Consider the following 9,401-nt stretch of genomic DNA (forward strand, 5'->3'; position numbering starts at 1 on the left):
GCATGTGGCCAACAGGACTTTGATTCAGGGCACCACATATGGTCCCATTACACTGCCAAGAGTGATCCCTGAGCACAGAGCCAGGAGAGCGGTGCCTGATGTGGCCAAAAGCCAAAAAAAAAAAAATCGTCACAGCAACAATAAAGGGTCTTAAACTCAAATTACTCTCACGTCAAACGCTGACAGGCATAACCTGAAAGCACAGAAGCATCTCTGGGGTCCTCATGAACTTGTGAGAGTGTAAGGAGATACTGTAATGAAAACTCGATGAGTTAGTCCCAGCCCTGGACATGGGTCACAGTGCGACAAAGATCAGGTTAGGGAGCAGGTGAGAGGGAGAAGTCCCAGGTCCCAGGTGTGGCCCCCAGTGTCCCCAGGGTGGTGTTGAGGGCGGGAGATCAGGCCTGGGGATTCCTGGTCTCCCCAGAGTTTCACTTCTCCCTCTGCAACCTGTGTCAGCGCCTTCTGTCCGGATACTCCTGAAGCGCACCCAATCCTCACTCCCATTGGGCATCACTGTCTAGATCAGCCAATCAGAGTCCGCGCGCCTCCCCGTTATAAACTGACAGGACTCAAGAGAGAGTCAGAACCCGCCTGCTTCCTTCAGTATGTGGGTCACGCGACCCCTACTGCTGCTGCTCTCGGGGGTCCTGGCCCTGACCCAGACCCGGGCGGGTGAGGGCGGGGTCGGAGGGGAGTTGGTTGCGGGGGGAAGGGTGGGGACTGCCAGGCACTGATGTGAGGACCCCCGAGAAGGAGTTTCTCCGGTTCCCTGCCCGGACGCCCCAAATGTTCCTCCTTGTCCCCCAACCCCCAACTCCCCCCGCGCCCCTAAGTCTCGCCCCTCTCGGTCCCTCCCCGCTTCCCGTCTCCCGAGCCCCCTCCCTTTCCCTCACCCTGGCCCCGGGGCGCGCGGGGCGGCGGGTCTGGCCTGGTCTCATCCCTTCCCCTCCCCCAGGCCCCCACTCCCTGCGGTATTTCGAAATCGCTATGTCCCGGCCCGGCGGGGAGTCCCGCTACATCCAAGTCGGCTACGTGGACGACACGCAGTTCGTGCGCTTCGACAGCGACTCGGCGAGTCCGAGGATGGAGCCGCGGGCGCCGTGGGTGGAGCAGGAGGGACCCGAGTACTGGGAGGGGCAGACGCGGATCGCCAAGGACACCGCACAGACTTTCCGAGGGAACCTGAACACCGCGCTCCGCTACTACAACCAGAGCGAGGCGGGTGAGCGCGACCCGGCAGGGACGAGCCAACGCGGGGATGGGCCGGTTCGCCACGAGGCGGGTCCGAGCGTCCCCGAGGCTGAGGGACCCGCCCCGGACCCTTGACCGGGAGGCCCTCCAGGGACCGGGCCCCGGTTTCGTTTTCGGTTCGGGGTTAATCTGTGCGGGCGGGTCAGACTCTCACACCGTCCAGAGGATGTACGGCTGTGACGTGGGGTCCGACGGGCGCCTCCTGCGCGGGTACGAACAATCTGCCTACGACGGCGCCGACTACATCGCCCTGAACGAGGACCTGCGCTCCTGGACGGCGGCGGCGGGCACGCAGGCTTGGAGAACCCAGCGCAAGTGGGAGCAGGGGGGTTTGGCTGAGTACCACAGGAACTACCTGGAGAACATCTGCGTGCCTTGGCTCCTCAGATACCTGGAGCACGGGAAGGACACGCTGCTGCGTGCAGGTACCGGGTCCCAGGTGGTGAGGACCCCTGACCTATCCTGGGAGGGGCGACTCCCCACAACGGGGGACATAGTGGGGTTCAGTGTCCGAACAGCGCCCTTTCTTCAGTCAGGACAGGGACGGACCCGCCTGGTTTCCATGTTCTGTACCACAGGGACCCGCCCCCTACTCAGGCCACCTGTGTTCTCAGTACAGTGAACTTACTCGGTGTGGGTGGGGGCTGGGGGGGGAGGGGGTTCTTCTCTGAAATAATGAATATGGCTTCCCTGGGGCCCGGCAGCCATCTGTGAACTCTCTCAGGTCTCAGCTCTGACTCCTGCTTCTTTCAGTCACTCACCCTCCACCCAGGGCAGGACAGAGTCAGTGTCTCCTGAGAGGCCCTAACCTCCTTCCCAAACCCTGTTCTAGAACTTTCCAAGGAATAGGATTTTACCCACTTTCTCCAGTCAAGCTTGTGTCTGGATTTTTACCTCCTATTCCAAACCAATTATCCTGTTCAACCTCATTGTGGAAGTGACCCAAAGTGTGAATTTTTTCATTTTCCTCCTCAGAACCCCCCAAAAGACACATCACCCACCACCCCTTCTCTGACCAGGAGGTCACCCTGAGGTGCTGGGCCCTGGGCTTCTACCCTGCCGACATCACCCTGACATGGCAGTGTGATGGGGAGGACCTGACCCAGGACACAGAGCTGGTGGAGACCAGGCCTTCAGGGGATGGAACCTTCCAGAAGTGGGCGGCTGTGCTGGTGCCTTCTGGAGAGGAGCAGAGATACACGTGCCGTGTGCAGCACCAGGGGCTGCCGGAGCCTGTCACCCTGAGATGGGGTGAGGAGAGGGACGGGGCACAGAGCCTGTTCTCAGGGAATCAAGGTTGGCCCCCTGGGGAACTATTGAGGGTCAGGCTGGGGCTGGGGGTCAGACCCTCTCCTTCCTCCCTTCCCAGAGCCCCCTTCTCAGCCCACCATCCTCACTGTCGGCATCATTGTCGGCCTGGCTGTCCTCGGGCCTGTGGTCACTGGAGCTGTGGTGGCAGCTGTGATCAGCAGGAGGAAGCGCTCAGGTAAGATGGGGGTTCGTTGGGGGCAATCTGTCGAACACGGCAAGTCTTGAGTTTTGTATCACTTTGGGGGTCTCCTCCCTGTATTAGTTCTCCTGCCTCGTTAGCGGGAGCACCACCCGCCCCTGTGCTGTTGCTCACACTCCCCTGTGTGTGGCGCTCTCAGAGTTGCTCATGAAAGACACTTTCACCTCCATAAGCTGGGGACGAACCTGGTTCCCAGGGTCCCAGGTCACAGGGACTGTCCCTGTGAGCACAGACCGCCAGGAGAGGCTGGTCAGTCCTGGAGTGTCTCCTTCCTGTGTGTTTCCTGGTCCTGCCCTCAGTGTTCAGAGTTCTGATGCTTCCCAGGGTTTCTGGGCCTAGAGAACTGCTCTGTGGGCTCAGGACCCAGTGCTCTCCCCAACCTTCCCTGGGCTGTTTCCTTCCCAAAGGTGGGAAAGGATGACAGTACACTCAGACTGCAAGTAAGTGTGGGCAGGGCTGGGGCCCTGGAATCCTGGGGACAGAGACCAGAGCCCACAGGAGCTCCTGCACCCCTAGTTCCTCCTCTAGTCCCACCCTCTGAGGCTCTGACCTTGGCCTGTTTTTTCCTCCCCAGACAGCGACAGTTCCCAGGGCTCTGATGAGTCTCTCTTGAACCCTAGTGTGTGGGATTGGGCAGAGGGAATAGGACTGGTTTTGGGGGTTCTTTGAGAGGGATGCTGGGAGCCTGCTCAGGATGTCACCACTTTTTTCACTTACCTGAGTCTCTTCATTCTTTTCTCTCACAGTGTGAGGCAGCTGCCACACTGTGTTTCCTCACATCCCAAAGTTGTGAGTCAAGAACTGCTGATTCTCTTTCTGCCCTGGGACCTGAGTGTGTCTGTGTTCTGTCACATATTGTCATGGGGGAGACTGGCCCACCCCTGCCCATTGGGCCCTCCACACTGACCTGCGTTCTCTCCCCTGATGCTCTGGGCTGTGCCAGGAGAGACAGGACTCAGCCATCTCCATCTGTGTGAGCTTCTTGTTTTCAAGAATAATGTTTCTCCCTTACTGAAATCAGCATCTGATTGGCATTTTTATAATTCCTGTTTTGTGGGATTGAGGATTAATAAAGGAAATCCCTCTAGTTGAGATTAAAAACATCTAGATATCTTTCTGTGTTTTCTGTTTTGATTTTAGTCTGTCCCACCTTGACTGGAGAAGCTGTGAAGGAATGGGAGGGGACAGAGGTGTGCCCAGTCTGTCTCTGTCTCAGTCATTGTGGGCTCGATGTGGTCACTCATCTGTCTGGGTCATTTCTCTGGCTCCTTGTCCTGGTCCCTCAGTAGAATCTCATCCCACAGGCCCTGCTTACAGCGACTCAGGTCACACCCGGCCTCATCCTGTCCCAGGGCCGTGAGCAGCGAGAGCTTCTTTGCTGGTCAGTCTAGGCTCAGGCCTGCATCTGCTCCTCAGCCCCATCTGGTTGTTTATTTGTTGCTTCTGTGCAGGAGGCTGCCTATTCTCTTGTACACACATTCACAGCTCATTCTCTCAGTGCGTTCCCCCATCTCTGGGGAACTCACTGACCCCTCAAGGCCCAGCATGGCCCCTGCACACAGGAGTCTCTGTAGTATCAGGAGACCAGTGTTCAGACTTGCCATGTTGGAATTCAGCCCTCCCATCCACCAACCCTGAAGCTCTAGGAATCTCAGCGCTGTCTGTGATCTGAGTTCATGGATTTAGAAACTTTTCTGTTACCTTCAAACTTAGGGGTTAGAAAATGGGATCTATGAGCCCAAGATCCTCTTCTCCTAAGAGAGAAAGTGCTATATGCTGTGGGGTGCCAGTGTGGGAGGGAGGTAAAGTGAGGATTAGAAGCACTTGTGAGAAACGTGGAGGTGACATCATGTCACTTGGAGTAGACATTGTAGCTCCCACAGCATGGCATGTCTGTTGAGATCACATGAATAAGACAATATCTCTACCATGGTCTACACTGATCATCTACCCACAGTGCCAGATATGGGGATGGTATCTTGGAGTCTATCAAACAACAGAGAATGAAAATCAGGCAAAACTTACCAGCCTTTGAGATTTAGTAGGAAGGGAGAGACTTACACTGAAAATATAATAACGAAGGAAAGTGTTCTGGTTTGAAATTTGTAATCTTTGGGGGGAATGGGACCCACTTATAAGTTTGTGGGGACAGTAACAGTGACTGTTTTCCTTGCCCAGTTAGTGTGGCTACATAGGATGGTGACTGTGAGGAAATATGGAAGGATGTGAGGGACTGTCTGGGTGTCTAGTGACAGGCAGGAAAGTCAGTGTAACTGTGCCAGGGCAGGCACGAGTCTGTGTCAGTGAGGAGGAGGCAGCGATGTGGCTGAAGCAGTCACTGAGGTGAGGTCCTGGTGACCCCAGGTCACGAGGCTGCCATGACTCTGGAAAATTTCGCTCTTATCTAAGGGGGACAGCTGCAAGCAGCTTTGAATGAAAGTCCAGGTGGGTGCAATTGTCTCTGGGTCATCAGTGTGGCTGCTGTGCAGATGGACAGGTGAGGGGACAGTGAGCTGCAGGAACTGGGAAACTAGTGCAGATTCCAGGGTAGAGATGTTGGGGTCTTTGGGGTGTGAACAGGTGAAATAATGGAAGTGACTGGATTCTGGAGGCATTTGAAGCTGGACTTTACAGCTTGTGCCTGCCGTGGTGCATTTACACTGACATTTCCTGCTTGGCACCAGACACCCACAGGGACAGTCCCTCACATCCTTCCATATTTCTTTTACAGCACTTCCTAATATATGGAATCTGGGTTAGGAGACAGGAGTCAGGGAGAAACCCCAAATGTCAGGATGTACAAGTGAAAGTATGGGTGCTTTCTCTGGGGTCAAGAAAGATTCTGGAAGAAGCTCACTAAGGCAATGACACCAGAGGATCCAGGTTAGGAGGGTGACAGCTGAGACCTGTCAGAAATGCAGGTGATGTTGGCACCTGGACAGACAAATCTGGATTCAGGAGGTTATGTCTGGACTGGGATAACTGACTCCAACCGTGATATTTAAACCTTAGAAAACATATGAGGACACCCCTGTTGAGTTTTTTATTCGTCTCATGCCAACCACAACTCGACAACACATGATACATACATAAGAAGTGAGAAATGGTGGACTGTGGCGAAGGCAGGATGCAGGGGTGGCTTTTGGTGGACCGGGAGTGGCCTCCCTAGGAGCCTTCTGGGATGACGGGCGAAGGATGGGCGACGGGCGGACTCCCCAGCATTGTCTGATCTCTCCCATTACGGCTCAATTGTAGTTGTCATTATGGCAGTTGTCTTGGTCATCAGAGTTCCATGATACTAGTCTCCTCTCGGACCTCAACTCTCCAAAGTCTCAGTATTCATCCTCGTCTTCTTGTTGTCTTCTCTTCGTTGCTGTGCTTCTTTCTATCTTCTTCCTTTGTGCTCTGCTTCTCTGTGGGCCATTGTGCTCTTTTCTTAAGTCCTCTGTCTTCTGTTCGTGCCGCTGTGCTCTGTCTCATAAATCTTCTGTCTCCCGTCAGTGCTGTTGTCTTCTTCAGTCTATCCCTCACTGTCTCCTGTTCTCCAGTCTGCTGTAATTGTCTTCTCCTTTCTTCTTCCAACCTCATAATCTTGTCACTTTGTAACTTTGTCTCCTCTTAGCTTTGTCACCTTCTGATCACTGATGACCTTTGTAACTTTGTCTCCTTCGTTTGCCTTCTGACCCCACCCCAGCCCCTTACAACATAGTTTATATGAGAATCATGTAGGGTGGGGCTAAAAAGGTGGCGGTGAACATCAACAAATAAACAGAGAGGAAAGGCCACTCCTCCAGGAGATCAACAAAGACAAAATGTAAGGAGATTCATTATCATCATCATCATCATCATCATCATCATCATCATCATCATCCCGTTGATCGTCGAATTTCTCGAGCGGTCTCAGTAAGGTCTCCATTCTTCCTAGCCCTGAGATGTTAGAAGCTTCTCTCTACTCGTCATTCCCAAAGATGCCGCATTAGAGGCTCTTTCAGGGCCAGGGGAATGAGACCCAGCATGTTACTGTTTTGACATATGGATACACTATGGGGAGTTTTCGAGACTCTCCCGTATGCAGAGAGTCCATCTGGAAACTCTTGGTAGCTTGCCAGTTTCTCCCAGAGGGAGAACTAGGCTATAAGAAGTAGGCTAGGTTCTGGAGGTCTTTGGCTGCTGGGAGCTCTGCTCGGGGCAGGGAGGGAAGCTGGAGCCCATCCCTTCCGAGGGGCCCTGGGGAAGACAGCCAGGCGCTTGAGCAAGAGACTCTCTGTGTAGCTCTCTTCCGGGAGCTTGTTTTTAAGTCTCTCGATGTTGATGGAATTACACGCGCCGGGGGTAGTCCCTGGGTGTGATGCCTAGCTACCAGAAAATGGGAAATCTGGGCGGAAGAGGCCCAGTCCCAATCCAAGCAGGCTTGGAAGTCTCAGCCCTGGGTCCCACACACCTAGGTTTCTCTGCCAGTACCTTCATGCGTGAGGCTCATCCGAACATGTGGAGAGGGCTCCTTCCCATCTCCCCATCCCTTATGGGGTCTTGGCTGTCACACCCACAAACTGCCTCTGGGTGCCATTTAAGCACATTAATGGCCAAGATCCAGAGAATCACAAATGAATCTCAGAATTGAGCAGCTCACTGCAGAGATTTCTCTGGACTCTAATTGTTTAAAAATTTAGAATTTCAGGAGACATTTCATGATATTCATAATAAGCAACACAAAATAACTTATCTAGCATCTGCCTGTGGGGCAGGCTTGAGTGGTGGTGAGAAAATTTAAAATAATGGTGGTAGGAAGGTATAACGGTGGTGGGATGAGTGTTAAAATAGTGAATGTAATCAATTATTGTGAACAACTTTATGAAAATAAAATTCTAAAAATAATGATATGGTTGGAGGTGAGCCTACTGGTCTCAGACCCATTTATCAGGAAGAATGTAAACCAGAACACACATGACTGTGCCCCACTGCTCCTGCCCCCAGGTGGGCCCTGGTAAATAAGTGACACCTGTGCTCCAGGCCCCACACTCTGACAGAGACTTGGGAGAGGCCTGTGTATGCAAAAGCCCAAAGCAGTCCTGGGGTTCAGCTAGATGGGGAATCACTGAGTCATTCAGCAGAGAGCACCTCGAGTGGTGTAGTGCTTAAAATACAAGCTTAATTATCCTTAATTCCCTTATCTTCTGGGAAGAAAAATGCAAGAGATCCCTGTGATCGGAGATCCTGTGTGTTTCTCTGTGTGGGGTGTGGGGTCTGGCCATTGGAATGAGGAGGTTGGTATGAGCCCAGCAGCAGGAAAACATCTGAATCTATTTCCTAGGTGGATTTCCTATCAGTGCAAACAGTGGATGCCAAATTTTCTTTTAAAAAAAATTTTTTATTGTATAAAGTAGTTAACAATATTTGATTACATTTAATATTCAAACACCAATATCACAATCATTACCACTTTCCACCACCATATTTCAGATGTTTCCAACCTGAACCCCAATCTCTGCCCCAAAGTAGAACCAAAATAATATATTTTGTATTGTTTGTTATGAAAAACCACTGAAAATGCAACAAAAATTATCCTAAGAGGAAAGGGTATAAAGATTGTTGTATTTCACTCAGGGTCATTATGACCTTTTATAAATCTGTAAAAAATAAAATACCTCTAAGATTGGTCGCCTCCTACTTTGAACCCTGTAAAGTGTGTGCGGTCCCCTTGGAGTGCGGGGAGGGTGTGTCTTATGGAATGTCACGAAGTCCAGGAATAGGTTCACTCTTGGGTGAGGCTTGGCCTGAGCATGTGCAGAGCTGCCGTGCACAGGACAGCTGTTGGGTGCTGGAGGTTTTCAGCTGCTGGGGCTGGGTGCCTTGGGGTGGGGAGGGGTCTCACCTGCCCCCCTCTGGGTCGCCCCAGATGAAACAGTGTGTAGAAAAATGCAAATGATTTGTGGTCATGGTGAAGTGTGGAGGCTTTCAATACTCCCCACATCCTTTGCCCTGAGAGTGGAGACAGTCCCCTCTCCCGAGGTTGCTGGGCTTGCGGGCTCACTCCCCGTGGACAGAACAAAGCCAGGGGATGTGCAGCTCCCAGAAGAAGGCTGACGAGCCCTGTGGGCCCTGCCTGGCCTACACTCCTGGTCACTCACAGAGATCAGTCACTGCGTAGTATGGACACAGCTGAGGACACCCACATGGCAGGGAACTGAAGCTTGTCTCCAGCGGCACATGGATGAGCTGTGACGCTCTGAAGCAGACCCTTCCTGCCAGAGACCCAGAGTCGGAGCCACAAGCCACAAAGGCCTCCCACACAGTGACAGTGAGTCCTTGTTAGTGCATTTCTCAGGGTGGGAAGTTTAGGAATAATTTGTCTCAGAGGACAAATAGAGGATCAATCTGGTGGGTTCCTCCTTTGAAACAACAGAGACAGAAAAAATTAATGTGATATATTAAAAATTTTGATACAAAAATATCTTGCAACATTAAGCCAGAATGACCAGCCAGATGCCCAGAGCTGTGAGCTGGGATGAACCTAGACCCCGTTGTAAAGTCCTACTGTGCGCCCCAGAATCAGGAACCAGGACTGGGCCCCCAGGGCACACAGGCCTTGTTCTCCCTCCCCTGCGTGTTCTGGGTCTGGAAGGAGCGAGATCCCTTA

General features: G+C 52.7%; 1 protein-coding gene across 1 annotated transcript; it reads left to right on the plus strand.

Annotated features, from left to right (window-relative positions):
- The first annotated feature begins 608 nt into the window (after positions 1 to 608).
- On the plus strand, positions 609 to 3,185 carry LOC129401945 (class I histocompatibility antigen, Gogo-B*0101 alpha chain-like). The gene is made up of 6 exons (XM_055125435.1): positions 609 to 675; positions 959 to 1,225; positions 1,401 to 1,679; positions 2,230 to 2,505; positions 2,624 to 2,740; positions 3,172 to 3,185. Exons 1-6 carry the CDS (start codon positions 609 to 611, stop codon positions 3,183 to 3,185), a joined length of 1,020 nt encoding a protein of 339 aa, XP_054981410.1.
- The last annotated feature ends 6,216 nt before the right edge of the window (positions 3,186 to 9,401 follow it).

The sequence above is a fragment of the Sorex araneus genome, chromosome 2 (genome assembly GCF_027595985.1).
Source record: "Sorex araneus isolate mSorAra2 chromosome 2, mSorAra2.pri, whole genome shotgun sequence".
NCBI classification, from domain to species: Eukaryota; Metazoa; Chordata; class Mammalia; order Eulipotyphla; family Soricidae; genus Sorex; species Sorex araneus.

Coding starts and splice junctions, on each gene's coding strand:
- LOC129401945 (XM_055125435.1), top strand. CDS start 609: ATGTGGGTCACGCGACCCCTACTGCTGCTGCTCTCGGGGGTCCTGGCC. Junction 676..958: donor CCTGACCCAGACCCGGGCGG/GTGAGGGCGGGG, acceptor CCCCTCCCCCAG/GCCCCCACTCCCTGCGGTAT. Junction 1,226..1,400: donor CTACAACCAGAGCGAGGCGG/GTGAGCGCGACC, acceptor CGGGCGGGTCAG/ACTCTCACACCGTCCAGAGG.